Consider the following 17,292-nt stretch of genomic DNA (forward strand, 5'->3'; position numbering starts at 1 on the left):
AGCAGGACTTTACATAACTCTCAATATCCCGACGCATTTTAGGCCACCAGAAGTCCTTGGCCACGTTCTGAATGGTCTTGTAAATCCCAAAGTGTCCCGCTGTGATGGAATCATGACACTGGCGTAGGATTCTGAGCCTTAATTCCCCTTCTGGCACATATCTGGTGGTTTTGAACCATAACAGTCCATTTCTCCAGTGAAAGGTTACTTCTGAGTCTTGACCTTGTCCCGTCTCCTGCTGATATTTTAGCATGTCTGCATCTTCTTGTTGTGCCTTTTTGAGTTCCTCTTCCCATGAAGGCTGGCATACTCCCAACGTTAATTTCTCTGGCGGGATTACGTACTGAGGCTGGTCCTCGGATTCACTTTCTTTGTATTGTGGCTGTCTGGATAAGGCGTCCGGTCTCTGGTTTTTGGCTTGGGCATGGTAAGTAATCTGGAAGTTAAACCTAGTGAAGAACTGGGACCATCTTATCTGTCTCTGGTTCAGCTTTCTGGCGGTTTGGAGGCTTTCAAGATTCTTGTGGTCGGAGCGCACTTCAATTCGATGAGAGGTCCCCTCTAGGTATTGTCTCCAGCTTTGAACAATAAAAGCATAAACGTTCCCGGCGTCGTCTTTCCTTTTCTTCTTCCGACAGTCTTGGCCTAGCCCCTCCCTGTCCCTCAGTTGCATTACCTGCCATCCCTGCAGTGGGAAGGGTCTTGTTGCGGGATGCCAAGGCTGAGTATCTCGGGACCTCCTGCTTCCTTTCCAGGCGCCTTCCTTCCATCTGGTGATCTATCTGTAGGCATAGCCGGATGAGCCCTGGTAGGTCAGCGGGGGGGGAGGTCCTGGCCAACTCATCCAGGATTTCAGCATTTAATCCACTCCCGTACATAAACATCAGGGCGGCGTCATTGTAACCAGTTTCCTGGGACAGAATTTTAAAAGCATTAGTGTACTCGGAAACAGTCCCTTTAGCTTGCTTCAGAGCACCTAGTTGCCGCGCTACTGTTTCATCCCTTTGCGGGTCTTGAAACATCTCGGTCATCTCCTGTATAAATCCTCTGTACCTTCCTAAGACAGTATCCTTTCTCACGAGATACGGAGTCACCCATTTTGCAGCTTCTCCCTCCAGGAGGCTAATCACGAAAGCTACTTTAGCCCCATCGTCTGGAAATTCCGTGTGCCTGACATCCAGATATAACTCACATTGAGCCACGAAGGTTGCCAACTGATCACTTTGTCCCGCGTATTTTGGGGGCAATCCAATGGGAACCTTTACTACGGCAGCTGGAGGGGCTGTTCGCATCTGGTCTGTCGTGGCCTTCACGGTTTGATTATCCGTCTTCAGCGCCTTGACTGCGGCTAGCAGGGCTTGAACATCCGTCTGCAAATCAGCTGCCTTAGTCCTCAAGAGTTCCACTTCTTCCGTCTCAGAAGTGGGGTTCGTCCCCCCCGCTGCTCCCTTTGACATCTTGTCCCAGTCAAGTGAAGAGAGCGTTGAGGGTGATTTAGGTGGCTCTGTCAAGCTGTCAGGCCCAGGATGTGACTCAGGAACCAGACCAACGGCTGTAGTTAATTCGTGTTTTATTAGGGTAATGTCCAAACAAAGACTGCGTTTTCTCATGAAGCAATACAGGGATACAGGTCCTGCGGCATTGGGAGAAAGTTGACAGAGCAAGGGACTTCTTCCCGCCTGTTCTTTAAGAAGGGGCCAAACGGGCGCGCAATCTTTCGCTCCTCCTTAACTGCCCCTCAGGTACTGCCCGCCTTCCCCCCTTCTCTCCTGTCTTTTCAGCTGTCTGCGTGTGCGCGGTGAGGGGGGAAGCATCACCCCCTCCTCTTCTGAAGTTTCCGATTCCAGGATGGGGGATAGGGGAGGGGCTGATGGTAAACTGCCTCCCCGCTTTTCGGCTGTGAGCAGCCCTCCCTCTTTCCCCTCTTGCTCTGAGCCTGAAAGAGGGGGAGGCGTGAGAATGTCCAGGGAGGGCTCAGGCTCCCCGTCGCTAAGCGACCTTATCACTGGCAGTTCCTCTGTTTCGTCTTCGCTCCAAAGGGGAATAAATCCCATTGAACTTAATGAGCATGGAAATGATCAAACCTGCTCTCCTCCCCCTCCTCCTTCTTATCCCCTCCCTCCCACCTCTCCTCCTCCTCCTCTCTCCTCCCTTCCCCACTCCAGCCCTCCCCTTACTTCTCCTTCTCCCATATGGTCAGTTTCGCCTAACATAAGCATGATTGCATAGGAGTAAATCCCACTGAACTCAATAAGCATGTAAATGATCACAACTGCCTTTTACCTCCTCTCCTCTTCCCTCCTCCTCCCCCTTTTCTCCTCCCTTCCTCCTCCCCTACCCCTCCTCCTCCTCCTCAACCCCTCCCCATTCCAGCCATCTGTCCCTCTCTTCCCCCTCTTCCCCTGCAGTTTCATCTATTCTAAGCATGATTGCAGGGGAGTAAATCCCATTGAACTCAGTAAACATGCAAATGATCAATCCATTCTCAGCAGACTTGCACAGGGTTCCATTTCTTGCCTTCTGGATTAAAAAGTAGAGAAATTCACTATCAGGCAAAAACCCCTTGCAGTTTAAGAACCTATAGCCAACAGATATTTCTATCAAACTTTAAAAAGCAGGGAAATTGGGCAAGTATAGTGAATGCCAAGGAAGCAGGAGACCTGACCTTCTCTCTGAGTTATTGTACTGTCCTACAAATTTGTCAAAACACCATTTGGGTTGGTCTTTCACAGTCCAATTCACTTCCTGTATAGCTTGGAAGAATTTGGTAACATGTGCCTCTGACCATATGGTGAATGGTGGCTGCCCAGTTTCCTTGCTTTTTAAAGCTTGATAGAAATATCTGTTGGCTACAGGCATGTTCTTAAACTGCAAGGGTTTTTTGCCTGTTAATGAATTTTGTTTCTAGCTGTTAAGATATTTGGGATTCCTCACACTTAGGGATGGGATCTGTTGGCTGGTACCAGTTTTGAAAGCATTCTGTCAGCCTAACAGGCTGGTATTGATTTAGGTTTGTTCTTTGTCTGCTAGCCATTGATTTTACCAATCTGTTTTTCCCTCACAAAAATATTGATATTAATATCAATATTTTAAAAGGAAATATCCATAAAGGAAAGTTATATTAATAAATGTATCATGCTTAATTTAAGGGGTGGATATTTTTTAAAGAATGTTTTCAAAAATGCGGAAAATCACTACATAAAAATCTGATTCGCAATGATAAAGAATAATCGAATTAATAGAAAATTCGGTACCAAAGCTGAAGTGGGTGGAATTCTTTTCTATCCCTACTTGTAATGTTGGTAGAAGAAGGTCTCTAGAAAGAAAATCCAAGCCTCAGTTTTGAAGGCCCTGAAAGTGTTATAAATCAATATCCAGTTTTGAGGGAGTTTTTTATATTACAGTACTCTATCTGTTCAGATATTGCCTGTAGAAGTTAGTTTTAGGGAATTGACTGAAAAGCAATTAGTCTATTTCTGCGGCTAGATATAGCGGCGGTTCTTGGATTTCTCTGTTTCTGAGCAAAGTGAATAGAATATATCATCTAGTACATTGTCAAGCATCAAGGAGAGGAAGATCTCATTTTGAAGTGGGAGGAGAAGACAGGAGACGTAGCCCTGTAGCGACAGTTAAGGAATAAATTAGAGATCCAAATGAAGGCATGGTATGAGGAATGAGATCTCCTACTTGCTCATTCAGTCAGAAAACATTTTGCCAAGGAAATAGCTGTAAGTAGTCTGTCTCTGTCTGCTTTTTGCATCTACCTGCCAAATTTCATGCAAATGCTTTGAAGCTGGTGGCACACATGTGCTAATTGAGGGTGGGAGGATGCTTACAGCCAGAGACAGTACCTAAACTGTAGGATATAAACCTGTTGAAAGAAAGGTTTGGGATTAAGAGACTGATAATCAAAGTGTGAAAGAAAAATCCTAAAAGAAGATGAAAGGGCCAAACTAGATGTGACTTCAAGCACATGATTGGCTCTTGCCTACTTGGTTTTTGTTTAATGGATAGCAATCATGGAGAAAGGTGCAAAAGACCTTCACCACCAAAGACCCACCAAAAGTGTGGGTTGGGGGGGGCAACTTATCTCAATGTTTTAAAATACATTGATGTACTTGCATTTTTATTCCTCCTTGTTGCAGAGACTCAGGAATCTTTTGTCTAGAACTGAGCGTCAACTTAATCACAGAGGGAGGGAACTGCAGGAACTTCAAAATAGTTTAGACCCATGATTGGCTAGATGGGAGGATCCTGTGGTGGAACTCCACCCTTCAAATAGCTTCTGGGGCACATTAAGTCCTTCCCATCTTTGCAACCTAGAAGGTTCCATTCCACTAAGGTTGCAATCACTGAGCTGATTGAGTTTATTTTTAGATAAATATGTGCAGGATTGCACTATGTGAGGCTGTAATCCTAGGCACGCTTTCCTGCTAGCAACCCGCACTGAATACCATGGGACTGATTTCCAAGTATGCATGCATACAGGATTTATCTCTCTACCTTGCTTCATGTTTACTGGCTTTTCCTCACACTGCCTTCTAGTATCAGAGGTGAAGAGGAGGTTGCCCATCCCTGCCACTCGTTCATGTGACCAAGTCAGCAGCTTGGTTGAAGACATGAGGGATGGAGATATGGTAGCAACTCTTTCCCAACCTCTGTATTACTTAAGAACGCAGGAAAAGCCCTACTGGATCAGGCCAATGGTCTATCCAGTCCAGTATCCAGTTCTCACAGTGGCCAGCCAGATGCCTATGGAAAGCCCGCAAGCAGGACATGAGCACAAGGGCACTATTCACTTCCTCAACTCCTTAGTCAAGCTACTGCCCCTTTCTTTAGATGGCTACAATGGTGGCTTGTGTAAAGAGCTTGGGGTTTGTGGTAGGGATAGGGGAGAAAGTTGATCCAATTTGCATTTAAAGGCAAACCTACCATATCTGCACTTGCTGAAACAATACATGAACCAAAACGGTAATTCTTCAAAATCTGCACTCTCAGTATTTTACAGTGCAGTTCTGTAGCCAATTAATGTTTAACAAAAATGCATGGACTGGGGCAAAGAGTGCATAAAATGCATATATTAGTGAAAAATGCATTATATTAGGGGAAATTGCTTTGCAAAAATGGCAAAACTACAAAAATGTGTATGTTAGGAGAAATTAGCACTAAAACGCCAGTTACATGTTCATTGCAATCTGATGTGGAAATGTGAATTTAAGAGTGGAAAATTGAGAAACCGAAATTGTCAGATTCACCTACTCCTAGTTGAAGGTATTGAGGAAGGAAGATTTAAAAAGTGAATTGGGAGTAGAAAAGGAGGAGGCCAGATGAAGCATCTTTTCCCTAGGTTAGTGCTGCCTACCCATTCCACTTGATGGGCTAATTGCTAGTAAGACATAAGACAGTTGTACCCTTATCCTGTGTGCTTTTGCTGCTGGTATTTGGGTTTGGTTTTTTTTAAAGAAAATCTGTTCTGACACCTATAAGGATGAGCACTTTGTAGAACTGTAGGAAGATGTGACTTTTGCAAGCAGGCTCAAAGAATCTGCTGGCAAACGAATCAAAGGAAAGAGCAGAGCAGACCCATCTCACTGAGATGTTCTACCTGAGTGCGTAAGATGAAATAAAGGCTTAAGACAAGCTGCTGATGAATGGGATTGGTGTGCTTGCTGGATACCACATGGGGTAACACACTGAAGCAAAAACTTCAGCAAAGCAAGCTTGGCAACTACTGTTTAGAAATCTGTGTTGACAGGCATATAAGTTTTATTTGTTTAAAATGCTTGTATCCCACCTCTTATACAGACTGATTCACAAGTTAGCCAGTAGGATAGAGTCAGAATAAAACAATAAGAATTACAACAACGAAAACAGTGATGATTATTTTAACAGATAATCTATGATGGAATAAAAATGGTAGTAGTAGTAATTCACTTTAAAAGCTGAGAATAGCTATGCTGTCTGTTGTATTTAGCTTTTTTATATGATGTTCTTTCATTGTTTTAATATTTTTTGCAACTGCCCTAAGTATTTTTAGCTATAGATTAAAAAAAAATTGAGAGCAATCCTATACTTACCTGGAGACCAGCTGAATGGCTTTAGGAAGTGGCATGTGTCCTGCTGCTGGCAGTGAGGGAGATCCATCACCAAGAGGTACATAAAATGGAAGTTTGCTGGCACAGATGTTCAATCCACAGGAGGGGAGCAGAAATAGGGTGTGCTGGGGCTGTGCATGGAACCCCCTGTCATTTCCTGAGACAAATCATCAGGGCTCTGTCACCCCCTGTCCCTTCCTTGAAGTTATCCTCCAGTCAGATAAGTTGTTTGCCAAGGCTTAAGATGAAGCTAGAAAACCTCCTCTGACCTCAGATGCGTATAATGTCTCACTATACAGGAAGAGGGTTGAGTTGATAACATCAAGAGTCTTTCCAACTGTTTGAACCCATAAAAATATTTTGTTTTACATGACCATCTATTGAGTAAAATAAATGGTTTTCCAACATTTTCTCCCGCGGACCACTTGAAAATATTGGGGGGTCTTCGGGGACCAATCATTTTTTCTACTTGTAGCAATTGTAATGTGCTGTGCTTGATGCTATATGATTTTTAATTGTATTTTTATTGCTTCTTTTATTTCTTATATATTGTATTTTATTCTATTACAATTTGAGTTCCATAGAATTAAAATTGTAATGCAATAAAATACAACATAAGAAATAGAAGCAATAAAATACAATTAAAAATCAGTATGAATATTTGATGTGATGATTGTGCTGTCACCCATCTTCAGCCACTAATCCACAGGCATGCCATGGACCACAATTTGGGAACCCCTGGAGTAGACAATTCTGAGTAAAATTTGTATAAGAAAAGCATATTTCCCAAATGGGACTTGCTAATAAGGCATGCCAGTGTTGAGGGATACTACCTAATTGGAAATATGCCCTTTCTTTAGTCTTTCAAAGTATATTGAGCCAGGTTTGCATTTGTGTTTTTTTTTTGCTGCCAAAAAAGGCAATATTATGCCTTAAAGGCTTTTAAAATTGCCATAAAATTTGTTTAGGGTGGTTGGGGGCTAGTTTGGAAAAGAAAAATCCATTTCGGAGCTGTAAAGTATGTTTTAACACACACATCTTGATTGAAAGGAAGTTTCATTATGGTACTGTGTGAAGCTGGTGAATGATAGCTTGACAGCAAAACTGCATTCTGCAGTTTGTGACAGTGCCATACATGTAATATATTTCCTCTGACATCAAATATTGCACAGGAAAATGGAATTGCCTTCAAAACTTACTGTAGGCAGCCTTCAAACCTAGTTTCGTGTGGATTAGAATCCCATATATTGTTATTCACTCTCTTCAAATAAAAAATCTGTGCCATCTTAATAAAAACTTTTTTAGGAGGGTCATGGTTTGAAAAATCTATACATGTCTACTCAGAAGTAATTCCCATTGAGTTCAACATTCAGTGGGTATAGGATTCCAGCATAATTCTCTTTAAAAGAAGTTCAGACTAACTTGTTCACTTTTCACAATAAAGGAAAAAAAGTATTTCCTATCACAACATTAGTGCTTGAATTAAATGAATCCCACAGTATTTATTGAGAACCAATATGGTCCAACAGACATTTTCATATTAAGAGACTGGGGGGCCTCGGCCAAGTGCCTGTTCTCTCGGTTTCAGGGCTGCTTTATTTGTGACATTTTGTTCTACATAAATCATCTATGGAGAGTGGTGTGTGTGCTGTCACATGTGAAGTGCAGTGTGTGAGCTTATTTTGCAAGGAGGACATGTATTAGACACCCACCCGCTTGACAGCTCTTACCTCATCTATCCTCATAACAATACTGGAAGGTCATGTTAGTGATTCAGAAGCAGAACCAAGCACCTCTCTCTAATTTTGCTTAGAAAACATTCCCACAGCTAGTAAGACAGCCTTGCACAATGTATGACCCATCACACTAAATACAGCCCACCACCCATATATTGTGGTCTTCCTAGTGATTGACATTCCCTTTTTAGATCCAGGCTAGCAGTAACATAGTAGCTTTATTTAGCTCATGGAGGCCTGTCACACAAGGCTAATGGGTTGTGTTTGCTGTGGGTGGTATATATATATTGCAGACCTGAAGTTAGTTCATATTGCTAATCTCCTTTTCTTTTGTGCTGAGAAATTCTGACCATACAACACCAGTTGAGACATAATCTTGATCCAGTGGTCTAAGAAGTGTTGCATCAAGGCACTCTCTCTTCCCTTTCGTCATTCCATCTCATGGAATCAACACATTTGGGGTTTGTCAAACCACAGTTTGATTCTGGTTTGCAAGCCAGGATTTTAGACAGAGCTTAAAACACAGTGTCCTCCTTCAAATGTAACAGGAAGCTCTGGTTCGACAAACCCTGGAAGTATTGCATTAAGGCACACGAGAGAAGGAGGAAAGGAGTGAATGAGCACAACATTCATTCTTGGTCCATTAAACCACATTGAACCAAGGTTATTATATCACAACTATCTGTGTCTAAACTGGAACAGAATGTCTGACATGCCCCTAGTCGTATTAGGGCTTGTTAAGCTGGAAAGAACTGAGAGACTAAAAGTAGTAGCCATGGCTTCAAAAAATGGATGGGTTGACTCTTAGAATGTGTGAGAGTTGTTGTTTTTAAACTAATGTTGTAATTTGTAAATGTATATGTATTCTCATCTCAATTTTTTTAAGACCAAAAAATGGTGGAAAATACTGTGTGGGACGCCGAATGAAATTTAAATCCTGCAACACTGAACCATGTTCTAAGCAAAAGAAAGATTTTCGCGATGAACAATGTGCAGTCTTTGATGGGAAGCATTTTAACATTAATGGTCTACCTCCTAATGTGCGCTGGGTTCCTAAATATAGTGGAAGTAAGTATGTCAAGAAATTGCAGTTTGCAGTTAGGTCAGCGTGGGGAACTCCAGGTCTGGTAGCTGAATGTGGCCCTCCAGCCCTCTCTGTCTGGCCCTCAGGTCCTGGAAGCCTGCCACGAAGAGAATGCAGCCCTCAGGATGCTAATGTTTCCTCATCTGTGAACTAGATGCAAGGTCTTGCAGGATAGGTGCACCAGCTCTGCCCCCCCATCCCAGCCGCCAGCTTAATGGACTGTGCTGTCCATAGACATGTTGTCCATGTGAGGAACCTTTGCCCCTCTAGATGTTGCTGAAACACAGCTCCCATCAGCTCCAGCAAGCTTAGCCAAGGCTGATGGAAGTTGTAGTTCAGCAACAAAGGTTCCCCACACCTGCCTTGGGCCTAGGGCTGACTCACACTACCATTTTTTAAGATGAAAGAGTTATCATGAAGTGTCTTTCCCCCCGCAATATTCATGAGGGTAGTTTGGCCTGACAAAATCTTCCCCATGCTATGTAAATAGCAAGTCACAATATGCTGCCGAGGGTGCGGGGGACAAGTGTAAAACAAACACAGGCAAAACCTTATAGTGATTTTCAGGATACAGTAGTTGTAACCTTGCAAGATAACAATCTAAGTGGGGGGGGGAATTTGGGAAGTTGCTTTCTTGTCTCCAGCTGTTAGGCTTGGACTTGGGGGTCTGTTTTTGATGGGCTGCAGCTTAAAACAATCCTTTTGTGCTGCCTTCCCTCTTCCTCCACTTCCTCTTTCTTTCCGCCAGTCTTCACTGAAGCCTTACTTCTACTGGCCATTTTACTGTCATGGCCTGGTCTGGTAGAATCAGTCATCCACTCGTAGCCCTTGCTTATATTTCCCCTGCTATGGCAATTGAGCCGGGTGTCGGCCAGCCATGCATATGATTGACTACATTTGGTCAAGGAGCAATCTGTTTCTGGGCCTCAGGCCTGTGAGGGAAGGGCCATTAATTCAGAGTTGTGGGAGAAGGAAAAGACAGTTCTCACCTTACAAAGTAAACACCCAGCACTCAATTAACCTGCCCTTTTTTCCCTCTTGGCAGTTTTAATGAAAGATAGGTGCAAGCTCTTCTGCAGAGTGGCAGGAAACACGGCCTATTATCAACTCAGGGACAGGGTTATTGATGGCACCCCTTGTGGCCCAGACACAAATGACATCTGTGTACAAGGACTTTGTCGGGTAAATATTGCCTTCTTAAGTTTAACTAACTCTCTTCAAGTATGGTTCTCTTCAAGTATGGCTCATTTCTTTCACATGCATCTTCCTCTGCCACGGGCCAAGATTGACCGGTGGGCAGCAGTGCCCACCTTTCAGTCATCTGAGCTCACAGTGACTTCATGTGTGACCCATTTTTACTTAGCTATGTGCATATCTTTACCTGCCTCCCATATATATCAGATGTAGGACACGCACATGCGAATTGGCCTACACGGCCTCAAGGACCAAAAGAGGAGGCCTGGTGGGCCTAATTAGGGTTAAAAGATACCCACCGCTGCTATGGTGCCATACTCTTCATATTAAATTAAACCCAAAAACCTTTTTATCTACCTTAGGCTGTAATATAGTCCTTTTAGGGTTCTGTTTTATATTACCTCCTGTCTTATGACAGTATTTGGTGTGTCTTGCCAAAACCCCACATCAAAAAATGAGGAGGAATTAAGTATATCAGGAGTGGGGTTTCATTACCCACATAATAGCCATGGTAGGGATGAATGCGTTTGGGCCTGATGCATGCCTACTATATGTGTTGGCCATACACCTGAAGGCATCAAACCGACTGAATCTACTTTGGATGGAACAAAGAGTCCAAAATGGATCTATGAGGGATGAGCATCTTAACATCCAGCATCTGAATCCCCCATTACAGAATTTGCTGCTACCTCTACCATGTATACAAAGGAAGAAAAGACTACAGCTCAGTGGATAGAACACATGCTTTGTCTGCAAAAGTTCTCAGGTTCAACCTCCAGCATCTCATTTGGGCAGGAAAAGTCCCTGAGTGGAATCTAGCATAGCGCTGTTGTTCCATCCTCACAAGGATTTCTTCTTGCGCAATAGAACATGCTTCCCAACCTGTGTTCAGGTTTTCTGCTGTCTTTACAGACTAATGGTTGACCATTCTGGTGGCAGTTGGCTCCTTGTCTTCCCCTGCTCAAGAGTGGTATCCAATGCTAGCCCTACTCAGAGCAGTTAGTTAACTTCTACTCAGAACAGAAGTTAATTGAAATAATTAACTAAAGTTCATTAATTTAAATGAGGATCTGCGGTTCCCCCAACCCTCTGGAGCAGATTTGGAGACGGTGCAGGGCACATGCAGGGGAAGGAAGAGAGGAGGGGAAGTCCCACTGTGCAAACTGGACACAGTAGCTGAATACTGTCCCTTATCCGAAACCCTGGAGAGCTACTGCCAGTTAGTGTTGGCAATGCTGAGCTAGATGGACTGTTGGTCTAATTTAATATAAGGCAACTGTCTATTTCCTATGAGTCATCCTGTCTCTGAAAGCGAGTGAAACTGAGTGGAGGAGCTGAGGAAACAAACACTGCAAGTACCCTGTGCTTAACTGTAAAAGTGGAGCATTCACATCTCTTCTCCCCACAGGGAGATTTGCCTGCACATATGTATTCATTTAAATGGTTTGTATGCTGCTCCTCCATTTAGAAGACCCATAAGACAGCATACAGTAATAAAATAACCCTAGGAGAAAAGTTGCATGTTGGATGTTGCACAAAGCTGGAATACATGAAGTGAGCGCTCACTTCTCTGAACATCTGAAACTACTCTTACAACAGTGTGAGAAACAACCTCTCTGAAACTAGGAGATAACATTGTGTTGAGCAGTCGGTTTTGATCTGAGGCTAAATATTAGTGAGGTTCTGCTATAAGCTGAACCCTTCTTTTCATCATAATTACCAGGAGTGGAGGGTTCAGGAATAGGAAAGAAGAAGCATAAGGAAGACTCACAATGGTGCATCCAAGATGGTCATTATTGCGTCTTGTAGCATAGCAGCTGAATGTGCCTTGTGGTATAGATAGCCTCTGTAGCCCATTATGACAGTTATATCATGGGCTGGCTGAAATATTAGTAAGGCTCTGCCTGACAACACACAGCTATCTATTCTTTATAACAACTCCAGCTCATGTGACTTTACCACAGTGCAATCTTGCCTGCAGATCCTTAGCTCTCCCCCACCCCTTCTCCCGGCCCGCCATGCTGAGTGGTTTTGCTCTTCACATGGCAGGCCTGGAAGAGACTCATTTTTCAAGTCCTAATTGAAAGATGGCTATAATTATAGCTTAACGGAGGATACTGAAAAAGAAAAGAATGAATGAGACTGTCAGAGGCCTTCAGTGGCAGATGCATGTTTTTAATTTGGAGCCTTGTAAATTCTATCCTATTTTCATATTTGTTCAATCTGGTTCTGAACTTTTCTTTCTCTAAAGCAAGCTGGATGTGATCATGTGCTCAATTCCAAAGCCAGAAGAGATAAATGCGGTGTGTGTGGCGGCGATAATTCATCATGCAAAACTGTTGCAGGGACATTCAATACAGTGCACTATGGTAAGAATCTGTTGCAGAAAGTTTTACTTGAGAAAAGCACCAGGATAGAAAACCGCACATAATGCACTTAAAACCCTAACAGTATAATAAACAAGAATTCCCTTTAGCTACTGGAAATGTGAGTTTCTTGGTTAATGTTACCACTGAGTAACAACTAATTTAGTCAATGTAACTCCGAATAATTATACTCATTTTTTCTTTCATAAAAAAACCCTAATATACAAATGTATGATAAGCTTGACTTTCTAGTTTATTTTCTCAGGTTATAACACTGTGATACGCATACCAGCCGGTGCTACAAATATTGACGTGCGGCAGCATAGTTACTCAGGGAAACCAGAAGATGATAACTACCTTGGTAAGATATCGTGATGCTCATTTGCAGCAGCAAAGCCATGTTATTTTCTTGATGCGCAGATATTTCCATCGTGCTAACTTGCGTTCTTTTCAAGGTAGCAGTTGTAACGGTCATCTGGTACAAAGCTCCTCAGCAATGGATGCTGTTCCGAAAACAGATATTAGCCCTATCTCATTCAAAGTCTCGGGCAGGGCAAAAGAGAGCAAGGTGTGTCCAAACAGAAATGCCGACAGGTAGTAGTGGGTCTGTGTTGCTCTCCCAACTCCCAACACCATTGACACTAACCAAGAGGGACAAGGCGTAGAGAACTCTGAGCAGTGTGACACATGATGTGAGGAGCGTCAGCTTGGCTCTGCCACCACACACCAAGCTCCCCGGGCCTTGCCCCTCTCCATCTCGCTCAGTGGCAGCGAGCTGAGGTGTTGGGAAGCTGGGGCAGCAAGGCATCGCCTGCCACTGCCTGCAGAAGTTTTTAATAAGATGCCCTGATATATCTTACACCAGCCTTCCACAACCCGCATCAGCCTCATGCTGGATGGAAGTTGCAGTCTAAAATAAGTGGAGGGTACCAGGTTGGCAAAGGCTGCCTGACATGGATGAGACAGTGGAGTGTGTCTCCATTCGGTTTAGTTGTGTCTTTCTTAGGGTTAGCCTTTCATTTTCTCTTATAGTAAGAACTCCCCCCCCCCTTTTTTAATGACCTATTTGTGATGAAGATGACATTCATCCTTCAGGAGAGATTCAGCCACACCTTCAAAGTTGAGATGTGTCGCCTTTTTGTCTCGCTGCTTCCCCTTCCCAAAAGAGAATGGACTCAAATGTCCTGTGGGTCTCCATATCGTTTGGAATCATTAAATCTCACCACTGTGTGGAAAACAGCAGCGGCTGAATTGTGTACTGTCCCCTTTGCATGTCCCCGTGCAGTGTAATCATTCCTTATCTCTTTTTACCCTCTTCAAAGGACACCTTCAGTTCTATGCAGCAGAGTACTCCTTTAGGGCTATTGTAGTAGCTGTGATGGGTGAAACGGTGGGGAAATGAATGTTGGAAATTAACTACATAATCGCATTAGTGTGAAGTTGTGCAGCAGACTGCTGTTTTCAGGAAACCATCCCTTTTTAAGAAACCTTTTAGAATTTTAAGCTTTTGCCATTTTTGTGCATCGCTCATGTTTGGCATGAAGCAAAATACAAACTATGATGCTGGCCGAACACCTTATCTCCATTTGAATGGTCAGCTTGAAATGTTTTACTGTAAGGTGTTTTAGAACTTATTTATAGCTAAATGAGGTGTATGTGGTAGAGTCAGCTTCCATAATATGAGCGAGAGGGTGCTGTGTATGAAGGATGGAAGATAAGAGAGTATAAACTAATACAGGTGTGTGTATGTGTGTTTGCATGTGCATGCCCATACATGCAAGATAGAGTTTCAAAGAGTGTTTATATGAATGGCTTGTGTGGAATATTTAAGTGACTTTAAAGGGTGTGTGTGCTTGTGTGCATGAGCGTGGTAGAAGTTTGAGTTTTGTGTTTTGGGGCTCGGTGTGATACATGCTGCTTGTAGACTCCAGATTTTGTGCTCAAGTGCATGCATGCTTGCTGATTTGTGTATATTACACATGTACTTAAATCTGAAGCAAACGTGCTCCAGGGAATTTTGAAAAAGGGGTGCAGTGGATGTCTCTGTTGCATTCCTTAAATTCAGTATTTGGATGGAGTAAATAAATACAGGATCTGTAGGTGGGTTGTGAGCATGGGTTGATTGAGGGTATCATGTAATTATTATTATTATTATTATTATTATTATCTTAAAAAAACAAGCCTACTGACTATTCATGACACCACACGAAAGGCGTGGATTAAATAGGAACCTTTGGAATTCTGCCTGAGGGCTAGTGGGACAGCCTCTGCGGTGCCAGAACAAACAATGAGCAGTATCCAGTGAAGTACTTCTGCTAGTACATGGAGTCTTGGCTGCACAACAGAAGTGCTCCTTTCTCTCCATTCCCCATACACCCTTTGTGAGTCCCCTAAATTTGTTGGGGGGGGGGTTCCCCAAACCTCCAGAACAGATTTGAGGTGGCACGTGGGGAGAGGAGAGGGAGGAGAAATTCTGTTGTGTTGTCCATTTTGTTGGATACGGCTCAATAACTGTAGGCTGCTAGCTGAGCTATGTTCAGAAATTAAGGCTGAAGGACAATATAACTTGCCAGTCTCTTCCATCATAAGAATCTGGTCAAAATCTGAGAGAGTGAACTACTTAATTTAAATATCAGTTACTCACAAATTCACACTTCTGCTGACAATGGAATGCAAAGCCTCAGACAGAGGATCAGAGTATTAGTTTTCTCAGGGCAGTAGTCTCACAGGCTGAGATGCTCCAGACTTTCTGGATGATGTGCTTTCTTCATGGGACCCTTAGTGCACAGCCATCACTGGAACACAAGCCAGCCACACTGAATGTTCCCGTTGCGGCAAGGGGAAACGGCTCATTTGAATTACTAAGAGAACAATGTGATGGCTTTCCCAGCAAGTGCAGCTATTCTCTGTGTTAATGTGTGGATAGCACTTTTACCAAGCGCAGTGTCCACCAAGTTAGCTAAGTGAATGGCTAAGAGGAATCTCCATCTTCAGAGATAGTATATGGTTTTTTTTCAAGTTGCTGGGGGCAGGGGGCGAGGGGAAGAACTCTAGTGGGCTATTGCCTTCATACTCTTCTTATAGGCTTCTTCAAAACATCCCATTTAACCATTGTGGAAATCAGAATGCTGGACTAGATGAACCTTTGCTCTCTTATGTCCTTAATGATTATGTTACAGGCCTATTTGATGGTTTCCCTGATTTTACTGTGAGGGGTTTCTCATATCCCTCCATGTTTGCACCGGTTTGAGTCCTCCACCATTTTGGGGGGGGGGGAAACGGGACACTGCCTCCCTCCAAAGTTGGGGTGCATGTCCTCCACAATATTAATACAAAGGCCTTTTATTTGAGAACATGCAATACAGAAAGCTGCCTTATACAGAGTCAGATAATTCATCCATCTAGCTCAGTATTGTCTACTACACAGATTGACAGCAAGCTCTCCAGGATTTCAAAACAGGACTATCTCCCAGCCCTTCTTGGAGATGCCAAGGATTGAACCTGGAACCTCCTGAATGCAAAGCAGTTCCTCTATTACTGAGCTATGGCTCTTCCCTGTGCCACTGAGCTACGTCCCAAGCTAAAGATGCTGGGGATTGAATCTAGGACCTTTTGCATGCAAACTATGTGCTGCACCACTGCATTATGGCCCTGCCCTTTTCCAGCATGGGCGTGCAGTGTCTGCACCAGGCAGTCTGGGCCTTTGGTAGCCCCTTAACAAAGTTGACCTGGATGTGCACATGTCCACTCTTTGACTGCCACTGGGGCCACATTTATCCCATACATTTAGTCCACTATTATTCCACTTTAAACAGCCATGGCTTCCTCCAAAGAATCGTGGGAAGGGTAGTTTGTGAAGGGTACAGAGAGTTGTTAGAAGATCCCATCTCCCAGAGTGGTTTTGTAGTCAGTCCCTCTTCCCAGGGAAGTCTGAGAATTGTAGCTCTATGAGGGAAATAGGGGTCTCCTGACAACTGTCAGTACCTTTCACAAACTACACTTCCCAGGATTCTTTGGGGAAGAATAATAGTGGAATAAATGTATGGCATGAATGTGGTCTCAGATGTAGCAGCCTAAAAGTGTGATGCAATCACCACTGCCTTGTCTAAGTTCCAGCGACTGTTTAAGTTGGCCTCTGCTGTTGCTTACCTGCATTACCTTCTTACTAGAAGCTATTCTTTAGTAAGGGGTAATTATTGCTGAATTTCAAAGTGTTAGATGGCATGAATTTAAGACCAGATTTGTGCTGATTCTTCAGGCTGTTGTTAAGGGGCAGGGAATCTTTTCCAGACTGAAGGCTGCATTACCTAGGTGGAAAGTTGTCAGGAGTTGTGTTACACACACACACACACACTGCTATCCCAGTGGCATGGGATCACACCATGGAGAAGCAGCTCCCATCATTGTACAAATGAGGGTGAAGTATGAGGGCATGGGATTAGCACACCAGAACCACAAGGAGGACTATTGTTACTCAGTTATGTATTTCCTAGATCTATTGCTGATACTGTGTTGACATGGATTTTTATCTGCTATGTTTCTGCTTGACCACAGTTGTCCGTGCCCTGGTTAACACAAGGCTGGATTACCGCAAGGCTCTCTATGTGGCGCAGAACATAGTGGCCAGGTTGCTTACAGGGGCAAACTACCACCAGCATATAGCACCTTGCTTGCGGGATTTGCACTGGCTGCCAATCTGCTGCCAGTCCACGTTCAAGGTGTTGGTACTAACAGATAAGGCCTACACAGCTCAGGACCAGGTCACCTGAGAGACTGCCTTGTCCTTTATATGCCCAGTAGGTCAGCGTGGTCTGCAG

General features: G+C 43.5%; 1 protein-coding gene across 2 annotated transcripts in view; it reads left to right on the plus strand.

The window, feature by feature from the left end:
* ADAMTS9 (ADAM metallopeptidase with thrombospondin type 1 motif 9) overlaps window positions 1–17,292 on the plus strand; it is a 186,558-nt gene that overhangs the window by 75,223 nt on the left and 94,043 nt on the right. For both annotated transcript variants that reach the window (XM_061618724.1, XM_061618725.1), the window contains exons 13-16: window positions 8,718–8,899; window positions 9,961–10,097; window positions 12,361–12,478; window positions 12,741–12,836. In XM_061618724.1, the coding sequence (XP_061474708.1) occupies window positions 8,718–8,899; window positions 9,961–10,097; window positions 12,361–12,478; window positions 12,741–12,836 (533 nt within the window). The remainder of the gene's footprint in view (window positions 1–8,717; window positions 8,900–9,960; window positions 10,098–12,360; window positions 12,479–12,740; window positions 12,837–17,292) is intronic.

This window comes from Rhineura floridana, chromosome 3 (genome assembly GCF_030035675.1).
Source record: "Rhineura floridana isolate rRhiFlo1 chromosome 3, rRhiFlo1.hap2, whole genome shotgun sequence".
Classification (NCBI taxonomy): Eukaryota; Metazoa; Chordata; class Lepidosauria; order Squamata; family Rhineuridae; genus Rhineura; species Rhineura floridana.